Consider the following 27,697-nt stretch of genomic DNA (forward strand, 5'->3'; position numbering starts at 1 on the left):
TATACATGGAGCAGATTTGCATGTCTGTCACTTCCATTATATGCAAATCTCTCGCATGCATATTCATTAGGGCTAGCCTGGTCGTCCTCCAGGACAGGGTTGGGAACCACTGATCTACACTAAATGTAATAGTGATAGTGCATAATAACGTACTAATTTATACAAGAAGCTATACAAACCTATACAAACCCCTCCGACCCTCCCTTCTTGGTCCTTCCAACCCCATAAAGTTCCTTCATTCATATTACTCTCTCTAGGCTTCAATGAAAATAGTCTACATTGGGCTGTACTAGTCAGAGTGGACCAAAAGGGTTCCCATGTTCTCTGAAACTGTCTTCTCACCAAAGATTCCCAAACCTGAATTTTACATCTCTCCATCATAAGAATGGAAATCATAAGGGTTCTCCAATGTTGTATAGTTGGACCATCAGAAGAAAGCCAAGTGGTCATGATCGCTTTGAGTGTCATCAGTGAAGTCCATCATAAAAATGTTGAAAACCCCTTTCTTGTTGAGACTGGTGTAGTGATTTGATTTTTATTTGATTGATTTTATTTCTTATATACCGCTATACCGTGAGGTTCAAAGCAGTTTACAATGAAAATAGATTAAAGATACATTAAAATAAATAAAAATGGTACTTTGGATTTCCCTAGCTGTCCCGAAGGCTCACAATCTAGCTAAAGTACCTGAGAAAACAATAAATAAAAATAAATGAAATAAAGTAAATTCCAGTCAGACAATAGGTTCTGATGTTAGAAGTTCATAAAGACGATATGTCAAGGAGCTAAAGCTGGTATGCTCCTTGAGCCCTAACGTATGCAGCCTAGCCAACATACAATATTTCAGCCATGAGGTTTCCCAGGAAGTAGTTAAGAGTGCCAAAATACAGGCTAGTCATTTAGATCAGAGTCAATGCAATGCTAAAATGCAGGCATGTCATTTGGATCAGATGACCTCTGCAACAGCCAGACAACCGCCACTATCATCTCGGTGCATCAGCTGCATTAAACGGTCAACTGCCACCATTCTCAGATCCGATATCTAGTATGGTATAGAACCCTGCTGGATCGGGGGAGGGGCGGAGCTGTGCTCTTAAGTCTCTGCCACTGCTTCTGCTGCCTGCCGCTGGTTTCGGTGTGGCCCCGGCGTCTCCTTGTGCTCACCGTTATCCCCTGATGGATCGGGGGAGGGGAGGAGATGTGTAGTGACCTCATCCAAGACCAATCCAGGCATAGAAATCAATCTAATGGACCAAATGATTGAAACAAATTGAAAAAGCTGTATCCCAAAGGCCTTTATCTTGGGGCATGTCCAAAACTTGTCCAAGGGTGGCCTCATGGGAGCCACATTTATGACAAGCAGAAAAGAATGCTCCCATCTATGCATATTCCTCTTGTAAAATAGGGATTAGACATTTAGATCACATATGTCAAACACAAGGCCCGGGGGCCAAATCTGGCCCGCCTGGCCGTTTTATGTGGCCCTCGGTAACTGTGTCGCATCTAAGTGCCTGACTGTGCAGCCCCCAGTCCTAGTGGCGTTCCAAGCGCCTGAACGCACTGTCACACTCCCAGCGGCGCTCCAAGCTCCTCACCATGTTGCCTCAGTACCCATTTGCAGGCAGAAGGACCCAGTCCTAGTGTAAAAGCTAGGTTGGAGCAGGGCGCTCCGCAGAAGTGCCTGACCGCGCCACAGGTGTCTCAGGGCGAGGAAGGATCTATACTTCTACTAAGACTTAAGTATCTTAATAGAAAATTCGGCCCTTGACTTAGCCTGTGGTTTAGATTTCAGCCCCTTATGTGATTGAGTTTGACACCCCTGATTTAGATTCCCCCCCCAACACACACACACACACACACAAGTCTTGCTCAAACCATGCTCCCATCATGACCTTTGAAAGCTCTGAATGATGTGAAATAGTGACTTTCTGAAATCGACATTTATACTCGTATATGTACATGTGTAAATGCCATTATGGACACATGGAGATGTTTCCAAAATAACCTTCACAATTTGTTTGTTGACTCAATTCCCCAGCCTGTTGAAACTGAAAGAGCTGGGAACATTTCCTGTTGTCCTTTGTTCTATGTAGGTAATAGAGCAAAGTTCATTTGCAATCCAAAGTATGCAGTGCTGGTGAGCAGTTCAGGAAAAAAGCATGTACGATGGTTTGACTCAGAAATTTAAATCTACTTTTGAGAGAAACTTTGTATGAGTGCAAAACAGTATGGGGCTCATAAGCAAAAAAATAAAATAAAATAAAGACTTCAAAAACTGTCATAAGTCGGCACTTGGACCTCCTTATTGCCGGGGTGCCCGAGTAACGATTTTCGAAGCTGTTTTTCTGGATGTCTAATGGGTGTTTTGTTTGCTGTGCATCCAGAGTTCCATGGGGCATATTGAGAGACATGTTATGGGCGTGCTTAACTTGGACATCTTACCATGATAATCAAACCTTTCCCAAGACATCCTGGACAGAACTTAGACATTTGGAGCAAGATTTGTTTTAGAAGCATCTAAGTGCCACAAAGGTTCCCAAACTGACCAGTTGACCACTGGATACATGAAGGTATGACCCCCCCTACTCACCCATTGATCACTGACCCTCTCCCAACCCACATAAATCTGAATGAAAGAGTACATACCTGTCTCTTGAACAACAGCACTTGGTATAGGAAAGCCTACAAGAGCATCACACAGGTGTCTTAAGTAACCTGGTGATTGGGCTAGTGAACCATAGAGAGGAGGACCCAGACCCATAAGCCACTCTAACCACTACATTTATGGTGAAAAGTGTGAGGCCACCAAAACCCTACTCTACTGTCATATAGGTGCCACCTGTAGCCATAAGGGCTAATGGGGTGGTAGATATATGGGTCTAGTAGGTTTTGGGGGTGTTTTGGAGGGCTCACCATAAATTAGGGGTTATGGTGAGATGTACTTCTGGCATTCTTTATATGAAGTTCGCAGTAGTGCCCTCTAAGGCAGTGGTCTCAAACTCAAACCCTTTGCAGAGCCAAATTTTGGATTTGTCGTTACTTGGAGGGCCGCAGAAAAAAATAGTTAATGTCTTATTAAAGAAATGACAACTTTGCATGAGGTAAAACTCATTGTAGTTTATAAATCTTTCCTTAATTGCTTCTGATAATTTCAGCTATCCACAGCTGAAAGCAGTGCAACATGCAGAAAGTGAAAAACTATCAAAGTATCAACTGCAATAGACCAGGTGCTATTTTGAGGCCCTTGGTATTATAAAGAATGATTGTTTATGGAAAACTTATGCCTTAAGTGTCCGGTGGTCGCGTCCGCAACCGCCTTCAGCTCTCACCTCCAGCACAAGATTATGTACACACGCACAAGGCACTGCCTCCAATGGTTACCTTACATTCTGGAGCGTTGCCCGCTTCACTGCTGTAATTTCACACAAGCGCTTTCCTGCCTCAGACCTCTCCACTCCACCTTACAATCATGTACAAGGGCCTGCGTGAGGTTACAGCAGTGAGGCGGATAATGTTCCAGAACAATGGTAACATTCCGAGGACCTCAAAATAGTACTTGGCGGGCCACATGCGGCCCCTGAGTCGTGATTTGATATCACTGATCTAAGGTGTCCCACTGTTCTGTAGACATGTCTGTGTTTAAGATTGAGGCAGATTTATCAGCATGTCAAGAAATAAAATTTAACGCCTATAATAAATAGGTGGACCAGTGACGATATAACACGTGAAGCTAACCACTATGAGAGTATTCGAGCGGCGAGTAGTGTTGCTGAGGTCTGGGAGAGAAAAGAAAGAAAGTGGTGAAATATGTAAATAAGTAATGTAAATACTCGGGAACAGTGGTGTACTGTATCTGTGGATGTACTATATCTGTGATTATGATGAGATGGCCTTTGAAGGTCACTTCAGTCTTTTTCTTAGACTGATTCCCACTGTCATAAACTGAGCAATCCTATGATTGGTGGGTAGGGATTCCTAGGCTTCTTTAATTTATGGAAATCAGGCCTGGATAGATATATCTGCAGAGTGGATTCCACAATATTTGGGGAAGGTTCTGTAGGAACTGTTGGAACAGAAGTATCAGCAAAATATGATCCTGCATGATAGATGGGTCGGGAGGTGCCTGATGGATGATGTTGACTGGCATGGATGTGAGCATGGTGCAGTGGCTGCTTTGGCTCCAATAACTGCGGCGCTGAGTTTAATGTGTCACAGCGTCAAAATGTTTGCGGGACACCGCTCTAGATGTTAAGGCCTTCTTCTACTAAACCGCGCTAGCGGTTTTTATCACCGGGAGCCGCGCTGAATCCTGCGCGCTGCTCCCGACGCTCATAGGAACTCTATGAGCGTCGGAAGCAGCGCGGGGCATTCAGCGCTAAAAACTGCTATCACGGTTTAATAAAAGAGGGTATAAGTTAAACTACAATTGAATTATTCAATTTTTAGGAAGAAACTGAACACCTCATTTGGTAATGGTTTTTCTATGTTTTACTTGGCAATCTGCAGTTGCTTATTCTGTGCTGTCGTGTGCATTAGACTATATTGTTTTGATTTATGCAGTAATAGGTTTTAATTATTGTTTTTATGAAGTTCCTATTTCTGCTGCGGTGCATGTAACTGCATTGTTTTAATTTGTATAATATGTTTCTAATTTTATTACTGTAATTCATCTTGAGCTGACTTGTTACTCAGGCAGCCTGTAAATGCTACATTGAATTAAATTGTTCCAGTACAGGAGTGCTTACAGAGAGGGAGTAATTTTAGAAGGGATTTTTTTTTTTTTTTGCATAGATATGCCAGTGCATATAACATGCCACCAGTAAAACTATCCCCTATATACCAGTGTGCACAGTGACATGAATGCACCTGCTTGTATGCAACTCTGGTCTAGGGATAGATTTTGAGTGGAGAGTGGATAAAGTCACAGTTTACACGTTATTATTTTTATAAAATATTTGCATTTTACGGGTACTGTACCTATCTATCACACTCTTTTACGAATGCATAGCGTGGGTTGTAGCGCTGGCAGTGGCGGTAACTGCTCCGACGCTCATACTACAATTACATCAAAGTTACATGTCGGGTCGAATCCTCCCAGATCATATGGTTAAATAGATCTAAAGATAAGTAAAAGAAAATATTATTATTATTTAAGTATTTAAGCTGGGTATAAGAAAATTTAAGACTGAGGCAGATTTATCAGCATATCAAGAAACAAAATTTAACGCCTATAATAAATAGGTGGACCAGTGACGATATAACACGTGAAGCTAACCACTATGAGAGTATTCGAGCGGCGAGTGGTGTTGCTGAGGTCTGGGAGAGAAAAGAAAGAAAGTGGTGAAATATGTAAATAAGTAATCTAAATACTCGGGAACAGTGGTGAATGGACTATTTAAAAAACAACTCAGATAGAGTGAAAAACAGACAATAGTTAGTAAAACACTTCCACAACAATAAGATGCGCTGTGTTCGATGGTATTTTGATGTTTTGATAACACAGTACAGGCTGAATGACAATTTTCAAACGGAGGAAAAAGCCTCAGACAAGGGCCCTCCCACCTACACAATGGTGGAATAGCGGTGGTGGAGCGTTCACCTCACTGGCAAAAAACCTCCATTAAAAGAAACAAGCACTGTACTGTATTATGCTTAGCTTAGAAGATAGTTCAAGATAGGTGAAAAAGCATATTCAACTTATCTTCTGTTGATCGGTACACCAACGGTGGTCAGCGTTTCACATGTCTGCTGCCTCAGGGTGTAACGTATCCGATCAAGCTCTAATGCGGACACTGAACGCGTCTCAAACATCCAAAGATCCAAAGATGGATGTTTGAGACGTGTTCAGCGTCCGAATTAGACCAATGGTCCATCAAGCCCAGTAGCCCGATCTCATGGTGGCCAATCCAGGTCCCTAGTACCTGGCCAAAACCCAAAGAGTAGCAACATTCCACTCAGAATCCTAAAGAATAGCAAGATTCTGGAATCCTAAAGAGTAACTAAAGATTCCGGAACCCCAAGGTGTAGCAACATTCCATGCTACCAATCCAGGGCAAGCAGTGGCTTCCCCCGTGTCTTTCTCAATAACATACTATGGACTTTTCCTCCAGGAACTTGTGCAAAGCTTTCTTAAAACCAGCAACGCTATCCGCTCTTACCTCATCTTGTGTCATTGAGATCCGAGAATCAGGGTCTGTTAGATGTCCTTATCATTAGCAGGTTAGATTATGTGAAACTAGGGAGCATGTTTTTATTGTCTGTGGTATCTTCTACCTTCAGAGTTGCAATTGATAACCAACGCTTTAGTAAATCTGTTATGGGAGAGAGGGCATCGATGTAGTAAATTAGGATGAATATTGAGGACATAAGCTGTTAAACAACATGAAAAGAAGACCTTTATCACTGTACGTGTTTCTTCTCTCTGGGCGCCTTTTACTAAGCTGCGATAGCGGTTTTAGCACGCGCGCTAGACGCTAACACCAGCATTGAGCTGGCGTTAGTTCTAGCCGCGTAGCGTGGGTTTAGCGTGCGCTAAAATTCTGCACGCGCTAAAAACGCTATCGCAGCTTAGTAAAAGGAGCCATCTGTCTCTGATGCGGGCTAGCCTTGGCCGTGGAGATTAATTTAGCTTTTTCTTTGTTTTGGGTGTTTTGTATTTCTTTAGCTTTGTATGCAATTTTTTTTATTGTATTGTTTCTCTTTTTAGAAAACATATTCAAATTGAGATCTTCAATAAAACAGACAAAAAAGATAACCAATAGTTTAGAATTTAAGAAACAGTTGAAAGCTTTACTGTTCAGACTATCATTCACTGTTCTATTAAAACCCTGTATGTTTGCTGATGAATATCAGACACAATAAGATAGACATCTGCAGTTTGAGGAGAAGTTATGCTGACGCTGATTGTTTTCAATGCCTTTCTCTTGTGTTTGTTTCTAACTAAATTATATATGTTAGTTGTATACATATGAGGTATTGCACTATACCAGGGGAGGGCAACTCTGGTCCTCGAGGGCCGGAATCCAGTCGGGTTTTCAGGATTTCCCCAATGAATATACATTGAAAGCAGTGCATGCAAATAGATCTCATGCATATTCATTGGGGAAATCCTGAAAACCCGACTGGATTCCGGCCCTCGAGGACCGGAGTTGCCCACCCCTGCACTATACTTAGTGAAGATTGACAACATATAATTTCCTCCAATTTTTGACGTTATCTTTAATGGATTAAGCTATTACGTGATTGCACTGTAATTGAAAGTATTTTGTAATTACACTGGCTTTGAACTATTGTGAATGTTTCATTGGTTAACCGCTTAATTATAGGCGGTCTAGAACAGTGGTTCCCAACCCTGTCCTGGAGGACCACTAGGCCAGTCGGGTTTTCAGGATAGCTCTAATGAATATGCATGAGAGAGATCTGCATATAATGGAGGTGCCAGGCATGCAAATCTGCTCCATGCATATTCATTAGGGCTATCCTGAAAACCCAACTGGCCTAGTGGTCCTCCAGGACAGGGTTGGGAACCACTGGCCTATGGACTTCTCTTTTAGGAAATTAGCCAAACCTTTTTAAACCCCATTAAGCTAACTGATTTCACCACATTCTTTGGTAACAAATTCCAGAGTTTAATTATACACTGTGTGAAGAAATATTATCTCCGGTTTGTTTTAAATTACATTACATTACATTACATTAGTGATTTCTATTCCGCCTGTGACTTGCGGTTCTAGGCGGATTACAATTTAGAAGATATCTGTACATTTCCAGTAGAATTACATGACAAGGAAGTGAATATATTACAATTTAGATTACAATTTAGAAGATATCTGGACATCTCTAGTAGAATTACACAACAAGGAAGTGAATATATTACTACTTAGTAGCTTCATTGCATGTCCCCCTAGTCCTAGTGTTTTTGGAAAGAGTGAACAAGCGATTCACTTCTACCCTTTCCACTCCACTCATTATTTTATAGACCTCTCCTGAGCCGTCTCTTCTCTAAGCTGAAGAGCCCTAGCTGCTGTAGCCTTTCCTCAAAGGGAAGTCATCCCATTCCTTTTTATCATTTTTGTCACCCTTCTCTGTGCACAAGTTTATATAATGATGGGGAGAGGTAAACAGGAACTTTTTATTGATCAAGGAAGGATGGATGCTGGTTTTGTAATGACAGAGAGTGGTAGATGGGGGGTGATTGATGATGGGAAGAGGTACATAGGAGAGTTTTTATTGTTGGGTTGGACACGGGGGTTATTTATTATCAAAGGGAGGAGCAGACATTGTGGCCAGTAAAGTCCCGCCACTGGCAGAAAAGTTCAAGGTTGAAAACATTTGTGCTTGAAAGAGAAAAAGGTTTGAAGCATGTTATTAAAACCAGATGTTCCCTGAATGCCAGCTGTGCTGGTGAAACAGCCTCTCAGGATCAGAAGGAATCACTGGCAGGGATTTCAGTTTACAAGCTGGATTTTCTGCACTAATTGGCTTCTGGGCTTTACATCTTTGTCCCTTTCCAGGAGACAGGGCCAGCGCAAGGGTATTAGGTTTGCATCCCCTCTCAGCTTTCAGTCCCTTCACATCTCCCTCCATAACTTTAATTGTTAAACTTAACAATCATGATAATTCCAAAATAGTCCTATAAAAGGCACATTTGAACATCATTAAGCTATGTTTGCAAATATATCAATAATGAGGGCAATTTTCAAAAGCCTTTTTACAAGGTTAAGCCATTGTTAAGCTGGACTTGGGAAATTCCCACTGCTTATTTCTAGCATAACCAGCATAAAATCTGTTTTACTCTTTGGGATCTTGGTTGGCTGCTGTTGGAAAGAGGATACTGGGTTTGATGGACCTTTGGTCTGTCTGTGCCATTATGGCAACCCTTATGTTCTTATGAGTGGAAGGACAGTTTGAAAATTGCCCTTTCTTCCTGCAAGTAAACGTATATGCTGGTGTTTCTTTGGGTTTGTGTGGCTTTCTGTATTTGATTACTGTAATGTGGTACTGTTAGGTGTTCCGGGGGTGGTGTTGAAAGCTTTGCAGATAGCACAAATAAGTATCAGGGTGTTATTCCGGCTCCAGAAAAAATGAGCATGTAACAGATTATTATATCAAGCTTTATTGGCTGAAAATTGAGTTCAGAATTAAGTATAAATTACTACCACTGGTTTACCTGAGTATACAAGGGTGTGCCCCGCGATATCTTTTTTTTTTTTAATAAATATTTTTTATTCTTTTTTTTAAATTCTTACATCAAGTGAAATACATGTAATACATTCAATTATGAAAAAACACTTGAAATTATTATTAAATGTTCTTACAATGTGAATTAAATAAACCCTTTATCAGAATTTTATATCATATTAATATTACAATAGTTTTCCCTCCCTACCCCTTCTATATGTTCTATACATGTGTTATTATATCTGATCAGTAGAATAATTTGTCAATGGTCCCCATATTTTATTAAATTTTTTAATATAACCTTGTTGTAATGCCAATACTTTTTCCATTTTATATATTTGACAAATTGAATTCCACCAAAAAGTGTAATTCAATTTAGTGTAATCCTTCCAGTTCTGAGTAATTTGCTGTATGGCGACCCCTGTTAAAATTAATAAAAGTTTATTATTATTAGCTGAAATCGGACTTTGTGTTCTCATTGCTGTTCCAAATAATATTGTATCATATGATAGTCCAACATGATTTTCTAATAAATTATTAATTTGGGGCCAAATTAATTTCCAAAAGGAATTAATGCAGGGACAAAAGAATAGTAAATGGTCCAATGTCCCCACTTCTATCCTACAATGCCAGCATCTATTAGATCTATTACTATCTAATTTTTGTAATCTCGTAAGGGTCCATAAAACTCTATGTAATAAAAACAACCACGATATCTGATGGACAGTGCATTTCCTTACATTGGGTTGCAAAAGCTACACTCGGCCACACAACATGACTTGGCGATTGCATCAAAAAGAGAGCTGAGCCTGCAGGCTGGGGGGGGGGGGCGTTTTCATGTTGTGGTCCAGAAGAGTGGCATAGGCTCCCATCTTACATTAAACATCAAAAAATGTGGATTTTTTTAAAGAAATTGTTGAAAAGACATCTGTTTTGTTGTATGAAATACACCAGTGTTCTTCAACTACCGGTCCACAGAAATTTCCTGCCGGTCCACAGGGCCAGCACGTGCATCAGGCCCAAAACAGCGTTCTTCAACCGCCGGTCCACGGTGCGATCGATGCGGCGTTATCTTCGAGCCAGCTCCTCTTCCTAACTGATTCAGTGCACAAAGCCAAGGGCAGTGGCTCCTATGGGCATCCTGCGCCTGAACCGGAAGCCTTCTCTCTGATGTTGCAACATCAGAGGGAAGGCTTCCAGATGAGGCTCGGGACGTGCAAGGTGCAATTAGTATTATTATAGGGGCGGGGTCTGGGGTGGAGATTGGGTAGAGATGGGCGGGGTCTGGCCTATGACTTAGCCCAGTGTTCTTCAACCGCCGGTCCACAGACCGATGCGGTCCACAGAATAATTCTTTTATTTCTGCCGGTCCATGGGTGTAAAAAGGTTGAAAAACACTGAAATGCACAGTATGAGATGTTGGTCGTTGAAACCCTGAGTTGTATTAGGTTGCTCGAGATTGATTTTTGGTATAGGAGAAGTGATTGGTGCTGTTATTTTTGTCAGACTGGTATTTTATTTTGATTTTATGCTGAATATGATGTATATTTCTATTTTTTTGTGAAGTACTGTTATGTGGGTGTTGTACTTCGCCTTGTAAAAGGCGGATTATCAATAAACAAACCATAAACCATGATGTTTTTCTTTGTCTCCAACTGCTGCCCCCCAGCCCCAAGAAGCTGTTGCCCTAGGGCAGTGTTTCTCGACTCGGTCCTGGAGTACCCCCATGCCAGTCAAGTTTTCAGGACATCCACAATGAATATGCATGAACCTGATTTGCATACACTGCTTCCAATATATGCAAATTTATTTCATGCCTGGCAATGGGGTACTCCAGGACCAAGTTGAGAAACACTGCCCTAGGCGAATGCCTGCTTTACTGAATGGTGGGGCCAGCCCTGCCAGTAGATCCACCGAGGACTGCTGCTAGGATAACCTCCCTTATCTATAATTAGAAGTTAAGAAGAGTGAACCCCCCCCCCTCCTCTAATATAAAGTCCTTGAGGTACCCACAAGCCCTGGGAAACAAAGCTGAATTCTCCTGCTACCTAAACACTTCCATTAACGTTCTCGCTCTGCTGTGGAAACAGAACTTATAGCCCAAAGGGCAGGCAAGAGATCATGGATAGAACGACAGGAGAGGCGTTGGCTGATGATCTAAGTACAGAGAGAGAGATGGCAAATCCTTCACTCATGAGGCATGGTTGTGTCATTTCCCAATAAGAGTCAGCAAGATCAACCAGTACATAAGTGTGGCAGGACTTTGGTACAATTTGGGATATAACTTCGTAAGCCTCTAGCAGAAGCAGACATCAAAATCTTGTCTGCATAAGAGATTTTTGGATAGGACACTTGCATTCCAAGTAGGCAAAATGAATGCCTGGCTAGGCGTAATTATTCCATATGCTCGTGAAGACCCTATTTGTTTGATAAATTTGTTACATGGCATCCTTCTGTTTCCATACCTTCTATTTCCCCTTTCACTTGTATTTTCACTGATTGTTCAGTTCTCTTTTTTTTGTGAACCGCCTAGAACTGTGTGGTGTGGCAATAAACAAGAATAAAGTTGTTGTTATTATTATTATTTATCCACAGCGCTCTATTATATAGCAATCCCAGCTGAGAACATAGAGTATAAGGACCAATCTGCAGGTGGACAAAGGAGGGTCACTGACAGCTAGGCAATGTCCTTAGCTAGAGGAGAGGGAACAGGTTCGATAGGATGGGTCAGTCAGTCCTTATCTGCAGGTGTCTACATTGTTATTGTATAGCAGGGGTGTCAAAGTCCCTCCTCGAGGGCCGCAATCCAGTGGGGGTTTCAGGATTTCCCCAATGAATATGCACGAGATCCTTTAGCATACAATGAAAGCAGTGCATGCAAATAGATCGCATGCATATTCATTGGGGAAATCCTGAAAACCCGACTGGATTGCAGCCCTCGAGGAGGGACTTTGACACCCCTGCTCTATAGGTATGGTAGGACTTTACCCTGTCTGTCTGAGTTGACTCTTCTGAACCTGCTTCAACTCTCTGCACATGTACAAAGCTTGGTTTGAGGGGGGGGGGGGGGGGGCAATTTTCAAACAGCCCAAAAAGCTGCAAGTTGTTTTCCTACTTTTTTAACTTTTCTTCCTACAGACATTTTTAAAGAAATGCTAGGCAGGTCATTTCTCCCTGAAACTATGTACAAGGTTTGAGGGCCAGCCGTAACCATGAACTATTCATCTGCTTTTTGTGCAGACAGAATTCTCCTGCAAAACCTGCATGGTAGATTTCAGAGGAAACGACGCACATAGCTTGGATTTTCCACTGTCAGTGTGTAGCTTTTCCCCTGTAATTTAGCTCACAGAAATAGCAGCAGTACAAAACATAGGCCATTTTATACCTAAGTAGCTTTGGTAAATTCTCAAAAGAAATTATGTGCCATCCACCCTATTCTATACAATGTGTACCTACATTTTATAGTTTGCAACTCAAAAGGGGGGGCGTGACCACAGGAGGGGAATTGGCAGGCCAGAGACGAGATGCGACGTTATATAATAGGGGCATTTACATGTCCAGCTGCAATTAGTTGCACCCCCGTGTTGACACCAGGTTTCAGCAGGCATAAATGCAGCACCCAAAATTAGGCACGAGATCTGTGCTAATAGTGCTCTATAAAGGACGTTTCATGCCGAGTGCCCTTTGCAAAATACTGATTTAGCGCAAATCTTCCTAGCAGTGGTGTAGCGAGGGTGAGAAGCGCCCCTCCCCCCTTCTCCGCAACCCCCATTCATTCCCGACCCCCACCCCTGCCATGCGCGCGCCCCATCTTCCTGTCCCCGTACCTCTTTAATTTTCCAGCGCGAACAGCATCATAAACTTGCTGACCACAATGTGTCAGCTCTCCCCCATGATGTCAGAGAGAGCCAACACCGACGCGGGCAGCAAGTTTGTGATGTTCGCGCCAGGAAAGTTAAAGAGGTACGAAGGAAGGAGTGGGGGGGGAAAGAAGGGCTGGTGTCGGTGCCCCCTCCACGATGGCACCTGGGGCGGATTGCCCTCCCCTTACCACACCACTAACTGCTAGTATTCTACACATTTACAAGTGCAATGGATTACCAGTTTATGCAATTGCTCTTCATATGTTCTGAACACTTACTTTTATTCAATTATATAAGTACCTTAGTTGAATATATAAGATGCTATCCTGAAGTGGCATAGCCACAGGTAGGCTCGGGTGGATTTGGGCCCACCCAAAATTCGAGCATCTGTGATATAGCCGGTGGGGATCCCCAAGCCCTGCCAGTTGGAAGAGGTTCTCCAGCAGCCAGAACAGGGCAGTCCCCTATTTACTACAGGTGGCAGCATTGTCCACCTACTGGTTGCCGTGCCACCCCTCCCCCCATGCATGCACAAAAACTGAGCATGGGCAGGAGGGGAGAGGCCAGCACAGCAGCAGTCACTGGCTGCAGCAAGTTGGGGAATGACCTGTTCTGGCCACCAGAGGACCTCTTTCTTCTAGTGGAGCTTGGGGTTCTCCACTAGCTCAGGTATTAATTTTATTTGTTAAGGCTCACTGGTGCAGGGGTTGGGGCAAAAAGCATGTGTGTGTGTGTGGGGGGTAGGAATTGTATATTTACCCACTTTGGGCTCAGGTCAACCCAAAATATTATGTCTAGCTACACCACTGCTGTCCTACATTCTCATCCTACATTTCTTTGTGTAAAAATATAGTTTACAGATTGGAACTTGTATACCACATTTTGTATTTTTATAACCGCAAAGCAGTTTACAGATACTTCAAGCATTTTCTTTATCTATCCTGGTGGGCTCACAATCTGTCTAATGTACCCAAGACAGAGGAAGATTAAGTGACTTGCCCAGGGTCACAGGGAGCAGTGCAGGGTTTGAACCCACAACCTCAGGGTGCTGAGGATGTAGCTCTAACCACTGTGCCACACTCTGCTCCAATACAATGTCAGAAGTGAGCCAAGTATAGAACAATAAAGCCAGTGTGACATCACTGATGAGGTTGGCTTTTATTGGTGGAATGAGGCATTATGACATCAGGGAAAGGGATTTGTATACCACCTCTTTGTAGTTTTTACAACTACAGTCAAAGCAGTCTATGTCCAGGTACTTCAAGCATTTTCTCTATCTGTCCCAGTGGACTCACAATCTATCTAATGCACCTGAGAGAGTGGAGGATTAAGTGACTTGCCCAGGGCCACAAGGAGCAGCGCAGGGGTTGAACCCACATCCTCAGGGTGCTGAGGCTGTATCTCTAACCACTACACCACACTCTCCTTTATCATTTTTTGCTTCACACATCAAAGCAGAAAATGGGTATTAAAAATTGTGCTGCAAAATACCTATCTACTAGTACAAATGCTGGCAATATTGTGCAATATTGCACTTTCATACTTAGGTGTTCCCAGGGGTGTGGTTTGGGTAGAGCTGGCACAGAGGTTTATTAATACATAATGGTATACACGCACATCCTTTCACACCTTTAGAGCAGATAGAAATTTGTGCAACTATATTTGGTAAAGATTTTAGTGAAACAATATACTATGGGGCTCATAATCGAAAGAGAAAAACGTCCACAAACAGGCCTAAGTCGGCACTTGGACGATCATCAGTCAAAAACGTCCAAGTGCCGATAATAAAAACGGGTTTTGGATGTATTTCTAAATGACTTAGGCCTTCATAATGCCACTGAACGACCATAGCTAAATGGGGCATGTCAGGAGGAGTGTCGAGGGCGGGATTTGGGCGGGACGTGGGCCGGCTTAGAATTAGTCGTACTGCATGTATAACCGAAAGTTATACAGCCCACGATCGATGGAACTTGGACGTTGTGACTTAGACCATTTAAAACATGGTTTAAAACCCACCTAAAGTGACCAGATAAGCACTGCAAACACATAATACAGACCCACACACACTACCCCAGTGATCACTGACCCCTCCCCCCACCCCCATAAAAATATTAATCACAACTTGAAAATTGTGCCTCCAGAACATCATCACCTGGCAGCCTGGCATAAGAAAGCCTAGTTGTGCCGGACAGAGGCGTCTTAAACCGTCTTGGGGGTGGATTAGGGACCCATGGAGAGGATGATCCATGCCCATAAGCCCCTGTAATCACTGCATTGATATTGAAACATGTGCACTCCCCTATACACCCCAAAAACACTTTATTACTGGCATATAAGTGGCTCCTGCTGCCCTGTAAGGTACCCCACTATTTAGATGCCATGTCTGGATGTTCAGTCCATCACTTTGTAGACTCCTCCTACGTCCAACAGCGCTTGTTCTAGGTGTTTTTGACTTGGACGAAAAGTTGGCCGAAAATGTGGTATAAAGATGGACGATTTAGCGACTTCGACGATCAGATCGGCAGGATATATACTTAGACGATTTTCAAAACAAAAAAAAAATTTGGACGTATTTTTCGAAAATGTGTCCTAGGCTGTTTTTTACTTTGGACGACTTGCGACTTAGACGAAAATGGACTTAGACGTTCCTTTTTAGATTATGTCCTCTATGTGTCAGGACCCCAGACACGTGATATATTGTTTGAGACCAAAATCTTTACAAAAGATGGGGAGAGTGTAGTGCAGAGGTTAAAGCTACAGCCTCAGCACCCTGAGGTTGTGGGTTCAAACCCACGCTGCTCCTTGTGACCCTGGGCAAGTCACTTAATCCCCCCATTGCCCCAGGTACATTAGATAGATTGTGAGCCCACCAGGACAGACAGGGAAAACTGCTTGAGTACCTGAATAAATTCATGTAAACCGTTCTAAGCTCCCCTGGGAGAACGGTATAGAAAATTAAATAAATCAATAAAGATATGAACTCCACTTGTGCAGTGATTGAAAAACAAGCCGTTTAGGTGGAGGACTAGTCTTGTCCACCGTACAGGCTCTACTAACAGCAGTTCTCTGAGCACAATAAGTGACTTCTGCTAATGGTGTAGGTTCACAAAAACCTGGTGTATTATATGCGGTATCTACTTCAGGTTTCTACTGAGCCTTTTTTAAACACTGGCTACCGCAGTCAAAAAGTATCTGGGTGTTCAACACCACTCTTTGGATACTGACTGGTGCTGAATGTCCAGTGACAGCAGAAAGCACTAGAACTTATCCAGATAATGGAAATATTCACCGATGCCCAAAGGCTTGCAGTAGAGCCGTGCGTGAATGTCTGAGCATGCGGCTTCCACCTCGGCATGCAAGAAGCAAATTATATGCACCTGCGGCAAATGTGGTGGTGATGGTGGTGGTGGTGGGGGGGGGTATGTCAGCCGCATGCACACAAAATTTCACGGTAAGTGCGGCTTCATGTGTTCATGTCCAAACCAAAAACAGAAGTGTCAGCACACATCGTGCTTGTTTTTCTGAACAAAACGTGTGCAGCTGAAATTTTTGAGAGGCTCATATTTAGACACGGAAGAACGGGCACCGATGTGTATTCTACTTTCAGTGGTTTTCCGACACGTACACATTTGTTACTTATCATCCACCTTTAAAACGTGCACGGGCTGCCTTCCACTTGCATGACAAGACATAGCTAGCACATAAATGTGATAGATTGACAAGAAATCCTCTTTGCAAAACCTTCTACACAACCCTGGACCCTCACAGAAAAATCCTCACACTGTCTTACATTAAAAGAAAAATGGCAATGTACACTCTTGCATTGCAAAGAATACCTTAATAAACTCATTAGCAAACATTTTAATACAACCTATACTATGTCGTCCTGCAAAAGCCAACACCTGTGTATAATTCCTTGATCACCTTCACTCACATCAGGCAGCATTATGGGGTAAAGATCTAGAACAATTGCTTTCGCCCGCTACTTATGAGGAATTCAGGAAGCGCCTAAAAACACATCTGTTCCTGAAGTATCTAGACAGTATCCATACATACATAGTAACATAGTAGATGACGGCAGATAAAGACCCGAATGGTCCATCCAGTCTGCCCAACCTGATTCAATTGAAATTTTTTATTTTATTTTATTTTTTTTTAATTTTTCTTCTTAGCTATTTCTGGGCAAGAATCCAAAGCTTTACCCGGTACTGTGCTTGGGTTCCAACTGCCAAAATCTCTGTTAAGACTTACTCCAGCCCATCTACACCCTCCCAGCCATTGAAGCCCTCCCCTGCCTATCCTCCACCAAACGGCCATACACAGACACAGACCGTGCAAGTCTGCCCAGTAACTGGCCTAGTTCAATATTTAATATTATTTTCTGATTCTAAATCTTCTGTGTTCATCCCACGCTTCTTTGAACTCAGTCACAGTTTTACTCTCCACCACCTCTCTCGGGAGCGCATTCCAGGCATCCACTACGTTCTCCGTAAAGTAGAATTTCCTAACATTGCCCCTGAATCTACCACCCCTCAACCTCAAATTATGTCCTCTGGTTTTACCATTTTCCTTTCTCTGGAAAAGATTTTGTTCTACGTTAATACCCTTCAAGTATTTGAACGTCTGAATCATATCTCCCCTGTCTCTCCTTTCCTCTAGGGTATACATATTCAGGGCTTCCAGTCTCTCCTCATACGTCTTCTGGCGCAAGCCTCCTATCATTTTCGTCGCCCTCCTCTGGACCGCCTCAAGTCTTCTTACGTCTTTCGCCAGATACGGTCTCCAAAACTGAACACAATACTCCAAGTGGGGCCTCACCAATGACCTGTACAGGAGCATCAACACCTTCTTCCTTCTACTGACCACGCCTCTCTTTATACAGCCCAGCATCCTTCTGGCAGCAGCCACTGCCTTGTCACACTGTTTTTTCGCCTTTAGATCTTCGGACACTATCACCCCAAGGTCCCTCTCCCCATCTGTGCATATCAGCTTCTCTCCTCCCAGCATATACGGTTCCTTCCTATTATTAATCCCCAAATGCATTACTCTGCATTTCTTTGCATTGAACTTTAGTTGCCAGGCATTAGACCATTCCTCTAACTTTTGCAGATCCTTTTTCATATTTTCCACTCCCTCTTCGGTGTCTACTCTGTTACAAATCTTGGTATCATCTGCAAAAAGGCACACTTTTCCTTCTAACCCTTCAGCAATGTCACTCATATACATATTGAACAGGATTGGCCCCAGCACCGAACCCTGAGGGACTCCACTAGTCACCTTTCCTTCCTTCGAGTGACTTCCATTAACCACCACCCTTTAGCGTCTGTCCGACAGCCAGTTTCTGACCCAGTTCATCACTTTGGGTCCTAACTTCAGCCCTTCAAGTTTGTTCAACAGCCTCCTATGAGAAACTGTATCAAAGGCTTTGCTGAAATCCAAGTAAATTACATCTAGCATATGTCCTCGATCCAGCTCTCTGGTCACCCAATCAAAAAATTCTATCAGGTTCGTGTGGCACGATTTACCTTTTGTAAAGCCATGTTGCCTCGGATCCTGTAACCCATTAGATTCAAGGAAGTACACTATCCTTTCTTTCAGCACACTTCCATTATTTTTCCAATAACTGAAGTGAGGCTCACCGGCCTGTAGTTTCCTGCTTCATCCCTGTGACCACTTTTATGAATAGGGACCACATCCGCTCTCCTCCAATCCCCAGGAATCACTCCCGTCTCCAGAGATTTGTTGAACAAGTTTTTAATAGGACTCGCCAGAACCTCTCTGAGCTCCCTTAGTATCCTGGGATGGATCCCGTCTGATCCCATCGCTTTGTCCACCTTCAGTTTTTCAAGTTGCTCATAAACACCCTCCTCCGTGAACGGCGCAGAATCTACTCCATTTTCTCGTGTAACTTTGCCAGACAATCTCGGTCCTTCTCCAGGATTTTCTTCTGTGAACACAGAACAGAAGTATTTGTTTAGCACATTTGCTTTCTCCTCATCACTCTCCACATATTTGTTCCCAGCATCTTTTAGCCTAGCAATTCCATTTTTCATCTTCCTCCTTTCACTAATATATCTGAAAAAATTTTTATCTCCCTTTTTTACATTTTTAGCCATTTGTTCTTCCGCCTGTGCCTTCGCCAAACGTATCTCTCTCTTGGCTTCTTTCAGTTTCACCCTGTAGTCCTTTCTGCTCTCCTCTTCTTGGGTTTTTTTATATTTCATGAACGCCAACTCTCTCGCCTTTATTTTCTCAGCCACTAGGTTGGAGAACCATATCGGCTTCCTTTTTCTCTTGTTTTTATTGATTTTCTTCACATAAAGGTCCGTAGCCATTTTTATCGCTCCTTTCAGCTTAGACCACTGTCTTTCCACTTCTCTTATGTCCTCCCATCCTAACAGCTCTTTCTTCAGGTACTTTCCCATTGCATTGTCTGAGCAGAGCCTCTTGAAAGGCATCCACAATCTCCCTACTTCTTTCCGATTCCGCAGACGGAACATTCCAGTCCGCATCCGGCAGGTTGAAATCTCCCAACAGCAGAACCTCCTCTTTCCTTCCAAACTTTTGGATATCCACAATCAGATCCTTATCAATTTGCTGCGATTGAGTCGGAGGTCTATAGACTACACCCACGTAGATAGAAGTTCCATCTTCTCTTTTCAGAGCAATCCATATCGCTTCTTCCTCTCCCCAGGTCCCTTGCATTTCGATCGCTTGGATATTGATCTTTACATAGAGAGCTACTCCTCCACCTTTATGACCATCTCTGTCCTTCCTAAAAAGATTATATCCCGGTATGTTTGCATCCTATCCATGTGATTCACTGAACCATGTCTCTGTGATAGCGACAATATCTAGATCTGTCTCTAACATCAGGGCTTGCAGATCATGAACTTTGTTGCTTAGACTGTGAGCATTTGTGGTCATCGCTTTCCAGCTATTTTTCAGCGATAATCTCCTTTTTCGTATGGATTTTTGTGTCGTTTCACTTTCCGTTGCAATACTAAGAAATGAGTTGCTGATATTGCTTATGTTGCAGCCTTTACTACTATCACATCTTTACTTTTGCCAGGGGTGGTCTCTATAATTGTCCTTCGTACATACACCACCCCCACCTTCTAGTTTAAATGCCTAGAAAAATATTGCCTAAATTTCTCTGCAAGGTTTCTTTTTCCTGCTGTAGTAATATGTAGCCCATCAGTGCAATATAGCTTCTATACATCTCTTTCTCCTCAATAACGGTTCTCTTGACCTATTAACCACTAACTTTCCCCTCTTTTAAGTTCAATCAATTTCTATCCTTCTTTGAATCTTTTGTAAACCGCATAGAACTTCACGGTACCGCGGTATATAAACTGTTATTATTATTATTCCACTGAAGAAATATGACCATATCACTGCCGCCTACCTCGACTCACACTGGCTCCCAATACAAGCAAGAATACTATTCAAATTTTACTGTCTACTATTTAAAGCCATGGATGGAGACAGCCCAGCTTATATAAACAACCGCCTTATCCGAACCACCACAACCAGGCAAAGGAGAAACCAGACACCATTCATGCACCCCCCAATCAAAGGCGTCAAATGCAAAAAAATGTACGATGGCCCACTGGCCACGCAGGCAGTGAAACTAGACCGCCAACTATCTAATCTACTCACCATGACTCCAGACTACAAAACTTTCAGAAAAGAAATAAAAATCCTGCTATTCAAGAAATCCATCAAAACAAAGCACTTCAGTCCCCCGAAGTAACCCGTTCAATTCTGTAACTCTTCTGGAAATGTCCAGATAACCTCTTATGTAATCCACCTTGACCCGCAAGGTAATGGCGGAATAAAAGTCACTAATGTAATGTGCATCGTTTGGTGGGCAAACCCCATAGCTAAGCCCGAAGGTTGCTTTCTGCATGGGTCCCTCAGTCTGGATATCTGATCTGGATAACTTAGGACGGGCGTTTATCTCCACTCGGTTATTCAGTTAAGTTGTCTGAATAATAGACTCAATATTGCTACTATTGCAATCACAAAATGAGAGGCATTTATGAATACCAGTGTCTCTCAAACTGTGCGCCGTGGCACTGTGGTGTGCCACAATGAGATTCTGGGTGTGCCACAAGAGATTCCAGAATTTTCATTAATTTGTAAAAATTCCCTTTATAAGTATACACTAGAATAGATGACAGGAGTCTGTCAATGTTTATATATATTTATTCATTTTTCAGTCTAAAAATACATACAAGTAATTTGAAAAACAGCATTTCAGCCAATAAATATATAATAAACCATTTTCACCCCCCCCCCCATCCTTATTCCAATGTATTCAATAAAATCCTAATATAATATCCCTCTTCCTCCCACCATCCCCCCTTCCCTGGATGTGCAAACCAAACCAAAAATAGGAAAATAAACCATTTAATTAAAATTGATAAAATTGGTCAATGGACCCCACATCAGTTTAAACCCATTATTTCAGAATTCATTTTCTCGTATTTATAACACAAGCGTAATGAATTTCACCAAAAGGTGAAATTTAATCTGTCAAAATTCTTCCAATTTTTAGTAACCATTTGCATGGCTACCCCGGTCATTATACCAAGTAATCTGCTCTTATGTCTATCTGTTGGAGGTGTAGGAGATAACAATGTCCCACAGATCACCGCTTCATACGACAGCAGAACCGCACTCTCCAGAATCAAATTAATATGTCCCCATTTCCAAAAGTTGAGTATCAAAGGACAATAGAACAACAGATAATCCAGTGTCCCTATGTCTAGATGACAATGCCAGCATCTATTAGATTTTGAACTATCTAACTTTTGTAATCTAACAGGGGACCAAAAACTTCTGTGCAACAAAAAAAAAACCATGTTTGTCTCATAGATGCTGACGCTGTACATCTAAGCCTCCAAGTTCAAATCCATGGCCATTGAGTAGCAGAAATCTGTCAATGTTATGAGCATCTGCATGTGTAAGAATACACTTGCCCAAGCATTATTCTTTGATGTGATTGATCCTTGAAAGTTAATGACAAGTAATTTCATTTTTATTTTCTATGCAGCAGTTATCCTAACCTGAGCAACAAAGCAATCAAGGCTTTGTTACCGTTTCGATTTTCTTATCCTTGCGAACTTGGATTTTCAGTTGGCAGAAATTAAATTTAAAAAAAAAAAAAAAACAACTGTAGATGGTAGATGATGAAATGTGTGTTTGCTTGTTGACTATCGAGCCATGTTTTGAGTTAATTTGCACTCAGAAACAGGCTTATCCGTTGCATTGACAAGGAATTCTATTCTATCTACATTAGTTTCACCGTTGTTACAATTACCCATACATAGCTTAAAGAACTTTAAATAAATCACTCTCAAATTTTGGCCCCCTTATATCAAGCCACTTAAGGGTTATTATATCACAGGTCACTGCAGTAAAATTTCCGACGCTCATAGGAATTCTATGAGCGTCAGAGTCAGTTTTTACTGCAGGGGGCCTGCGATTATAAACCCTTATGCAGCTTGAAAGAAAGAGGCCTTAATTTTTTTGTTGGTTTTACAATTTTTTAATTTCAATTATAATGTGCCACAAAAAACATTGCTCCGTTTAGTGTGCTAGTGCTAAAAAAGTTTGAGATGTATACCCTCTGGAAGATCATTACATCTGGAATCTGTTCGTAAGCGAGCATGTTCTCATTTTGTGCCAAAAGTATGGAACCAGATTCCCTCTATTTTTAGAGCATTAGATGGGTTATTGCTATTCCGGAAGGCATTAAAAACATATATGTTTTGATTTTGGTCACATGACATGTATAGGGTATCTTCTTGTTAATTACTGTATTGGAATTATGGCTTGTAAACATATTGATGTGCTCTATTGATGGAGTATGGAGCGATGTAAATTACAAGATGAGTTTTGGTTATCTTGTAATTAAAGAGGATTTTATGAGTTTATAATGTATGTCTTGTAACCCGCCCTGAGCTTTTTGGGGAGGACAGGCTAAAAAACTAACTAACTATTTGGATAAGTTCCAGGACCACCCATGCTCCACCCTGACACTGGTAAGGAAACAAAAAAGGCATCTGGCTTACTAGATCCAATGTGGAAAAAGACAAGAAGTAGCTTTAATCAATGCTCCCAGAAATTGGTGCCCGTTGAGGCCACATTTCGCCAACTAGGCTGTGTCAGGGGTATACACACAATAACTTCCACCAGTTCTGACGGAACTGTTGGTTGTAACAGATCCAGGATTATTATACCTGCTGACTCTGAGCTATTTTTAACAGTTCTTTCGGTGGAAGTTATTACATGTCACCAGTTGATTGTATGCCCCTAACACAGCCTAGTTGGCAAAATGCAGCCACGTCAGGCACCAATTCCTGAGAGCATTGATTAAAGCTACTTTTCTTCATATGGTCCGCTTCTTGTCTTCTTTCCACCCTGGCACTGTCCACATAATACCAAGGTGTTTAATAAAGATATTCAAGGCTCTGTCCAGACAGCATCTGACTATCCTAGTCGGCAGCATTTATCGGGATAGCAGATGCTGTTATCTGGATTCAGGCTTTTGAGTTCTGACTTAGAGAATGGCACGGAGGCAAATTCGTCCCTTTCCCCGCGGAACTCAATTTCCCCATTCCATCCCCACGAGTTCTGTCCCTGTCCCATTCCCACAAGCTCTGCTGTAACCGCACATGATTTTAAAGTGTTCGAAGCTTGTGCAGATGAGGACAGAGGTTGCAGGAATGGGGCAGGGACAGGGTCAGAACTCGTCAGGATGGGACGGGAATCTGAGTTGAATGAGTCACTTTTCTGGAGATCAGAGTCATTCTTATTGTGGCTCAAAAACCGGTCTTTTACACCATAACATTTTCCAAACACCCACTGAGCAAACCATGTTTGGAGATACTGTACGGTTATGATGTAGTCTGTGCCGAATGTGACTCTTTGAAGCTCTGCTTAGCATTAGGTGATCTGCCCAGTGACAAACCATCTGTAGCATTCGTTTAGCTCTTTCTAAGTCTGTCAAATTGATAGTTGAGGCTCTGAATCATTAATGCCTGTTTCTTTCTGTACAGCTTGTGAAAAAGCTTCTCTGGTACCCCTGGATAGCAATTTAAATTCTTTTTGGCCGAGACAAAACACATGAAAAGTTTCTGATCATTTCCACTAGGCTAGAGAGCAATTTAACTCTACCTCTGCTGCTACATTTTCTTAAAGTTTGACTCTTTATACAGCGATGGCTCTGTTCTCTTACTGGTTTCTTCACTTTCTCACATTCTCATGCAGCTGCCTTTTGGGGAGACATTGCTCTCGATGAAGAGGATCTCAAGATGTTCAAAGTAGACCGAACTGTTAATGTCACACAGCAAGCCATTGAGAGGATAACCAACTCCTCAGGTAATGCTTGATTTTTTTCATTTCTTGGCACCCACTTAAGGCCTCAGGAAAGAAGGGAGAGAGACTAACTTGAAATGGTAATGGAACCACAGCTCCTCTAATTGCATTGCAGCAATTGTAGCTCTGCTTTCCCTTATAAGAAATAAGGATTTAAAGTTTAATTTGGAGCTAGGTTTTAGCATACATAAGGTGACCATACGTCCCGTTTTGAACAGGCAGTCCCGTTTTCGGATCCCTTGTCCCGTTGTCCCCACACACAGCTTCGGGATGCCAAAATGTCCTGTTTTCAGGGACAGCGTCACGAAGCTGTGCGCAGGGACAACGGGACAGGTGATCACTTCCTGTCCCTCCTGCCGCACCAAAAAAAAGCCTCCTCCAGGCCCGATTAAAACTTTCCCCAGTCCACCGCCACTGCTCCTTTGCTTGCTTCACTGCCACTAACCGCACCCGGAAGCCTTCTTCCCGAGGTCAATTCTGACGTTGGAGAAGACGTTCCGGGCCAGCCAATCACTGCCTGGCTGGCCCGGAACGTCCTCTCCGATGTTAGAATTGACGTCGGGAAGAAGGCTTCTGGGTGCAATTAGCGCCAGGGAGGTAAGTAGAGGAGCAGCGGCGGTGGACCGGGGGGAAAGTTTAAATCGGGCCTGGAGGGAGGCTTTTGTTTTCCGCGGTAGGGGGGGGAAGGAAGTAGGCAGGCTGGCTGGCTGGATGTCTCTGGGGGAGGGAGGGAGGTAGGCAGGCAGGCTGGCTTTGGGGAAGGCTGGCTTTGGGGGAGGTAGGCCGGCAGGTTTTTTGGGAGGGGGTGGGACAAAGGCTGGAAGGCAGTGAGGGGACATAGGAAGGAGGGATGAAGGAAGGAGAGAAAAAGTCAGAGAAGGGGGGGTTGTAAGTAGAAGAAAGACTAGAGAAATAAAGGCCTGGACCAAAGGGGAAAGACAGGAGGCAGAAGCAGGACTTTGGGAGGTGCAGATAGAGGAGGAGAGCCCCTGAGGAACAGCAGAGAGAGGCAAGATCATAACAGAGGAGGGAGAGAGAGAGAGAGGGAGACCTGGAACAAAGGTACAAAGGAGAACTGACACTGGATCTGGGGGCACTAAGGACATAGGAAGGAGGCACTGGGGTCACTAAGGACATAGGAAGGAGGCGCTGGGGACACTAAGGACATTGATGAAATGGATTGGGAACTGGCTTGGAGGTAGGCTTCAGAGGGTAGTGGTGAAGAGCACCCCCTCCGAAATGACGGAGGTGATCAGTGGAGTGCCGCAGGGCTCCGTCCTGGGCCCGAACCTGTTCAACATCTATATGGAGGAAGATATCTTTTTTCTTAAAGGTCCCATGGCAACAAGAGGGCATCCGTTGAAACTCAGGGGTGGGAAATTTCATGGTGACACCAGAAAATATTTATTCACCGAAAGAGTGGTTGATCGCTGGAATAGTCTTCCACTGGAGGTAATTGAGGCCAGCAGCGTGTCAGATTTCAAGAAAAAATGGGATTGGCACGTGGGATCTCTTCACGGAGAGAGTTAGGGGGTGGGACATTGGTATGGGCAGACTAGATGGGCCTTGGCCTTTTTCTGCCGTCAGTTTCTATGTTTCTATGTTTATATAAGAGACTTGGCAGAAGGGCTCCGAGGTAAAATAACATTATTCGCCGATGACGCCAAACTAAGCAATGTAGTGGGCAAAAGCACAACAGACAAAAATTCAATGCCCGACAACATGATGCACGACCTACTTCTACTGGAGCACTGGTCTAGGTCCTGGCAACTCAGCTTCAATGCCAAAAAATGCAAAGTCATGCACCTGGGCAGCCAAAATCCATGCAAGACTTACACCCTTAATGGCGAGATCCTAACAAGAACTGAAGCAGAACGAGACTTAGGAGTGATCATCCGTGAGGACATGAAGACTGCCAATCAAGTGGAGCAAGCTTCCTCCAAAGCAAGGCAAATCATAGGTTGCATACGCAGGAGTTTCGTCAGCCGTAAACCTGAAGTCATTATGCCATTGTATAGATCCATGATGAGACCACACCTGGAGTACTGTGTGCAATTCTGGAGGCCGCATTACCGTACGGATGTGCTGAGACTAGAGTCGGTCCAGAGAATGGCCACCCAGATAGTCTCGGGACTCAAGGATCTCCCGTATGAGGAATGGCTAGAGAAGTTACAGCTCTACTCACTCGAGGAACGCAGAGAGAGGGGAGACATGATCGAAAAAAGAAGCAAACATTGAATACAGGACAAAGTCTGCAGTGGTCAAAACAGCAGTCAGGGAGGCAAAATTTCGAATGGAAGAAACTCTGGCAAAGAACATTAAGAAAGGGGACAAATCCTTCTTCAGGTACATTAGCGACAGGAAAAAGAACGCAAACGGGATAGTACGCCTTAGAACGCCAGAAGGGAACTATGTGGAAACAGATTCCGATAAGGCCAAACTACTGAATGATTACTTCTGTTCAGTCTTCACCTGCGAAGCACCAGGGCACGGGCCAAGGCTGGAAGCAAAGCAAAACATGGAAGACCCATTTCAGAAGTTTGAGTTCACACCAGCTGATGTTTACAGAGAACTGTCAAGACTCAAGGTGAACAAAGCCATGGGACCAGACAATTTGCACCCAAGAGTGCTCAGAGAGCTATGCGATATTCTGGCGAAACCGTTAGCCATGCTCTTCAATCTCTCCCTAAGTACTGGAAAACAGCCAACGTTGTTCCTCTGCACAAAAAGGGTTGCAGAGCAGAGGCTGCGAATTACAGGCCAGTGAGTCTCACATCAATAGTGTGTAAACTCATGGAAACTCTACTTAAAGGTAAATTAGACACGATATTGGATGAGGGAAATCTGAGGGATCCCTGTCAACATGGATTCACTAGGGGCAGGTCATGCCAATCCAATCTTATCAGCTTCTTTGACTGGGTGACAGGAAAGATAGACTCGGGAGAGTCTCTGGACATAGTGTACTTGGATTTCAGTAAAGCTTTTGACAGTGTCCCGCACCGTAGACTATTAAACAAGATGAAATCGATGGGGTTGGGTGAGAAACTAACTGCATGGGTCAATGATTGGCTGAGTGGAAGACTTCAGAGGGTGGTGGTCAACGGCACTCTTTCTGAGACATCGGAGGTGACTAGCGGAGTGCCGCAGAGATCAGTCCTGGGACCATCCCTTTTCAACATATTCATAAGGGACTTGACCCGGGGGCTTCAGGGTAAAGTATCACTGTTCGCCGACGACACCAAACTGTGTAATATAGTAAGTGAAAG

The 27,697-nt window shown here is 43.1% G+C and overlaps 1 protein-coding gene across 1 annotated transcript in view; it reads left to right on the plus strand.

Moving 5' to 3' along the window:
- Nucleotides 1–27,697, plus strand: part of BMP1 (bone morphogenetic protein 1) — a 207,406-nt gene that overhangs the window by 41,118 nt on the left and 138,591 nt on the right. The window contains exon 2 of the mRNA XM_033949201.1: nucleotides 24,324–24,434. Coding sequence (XP_033805092.1) covers nucleotides 24,324–24,434 — 111 coding nt within the window. The remainder of the gene's footprint in view (nucleotides 1–24,323; nucleotides 24,435–27,697) is intronic.

Source organism: Geotrypetes seraphini, chromosome 6, assembly GCF_902459505.1.
Source record: "Geotrypetes seraphini chromosome 6, aGeoSer1.1, whole genome shotgun sequence".
In the NCBI taxonomy this organism is placed as follows: Eukaryota; Metazoa; Chordata; class Amphibia; order Gymnophiona; family Dermophiidae; genus Geotrypetes; species Geotrypetes seraphini.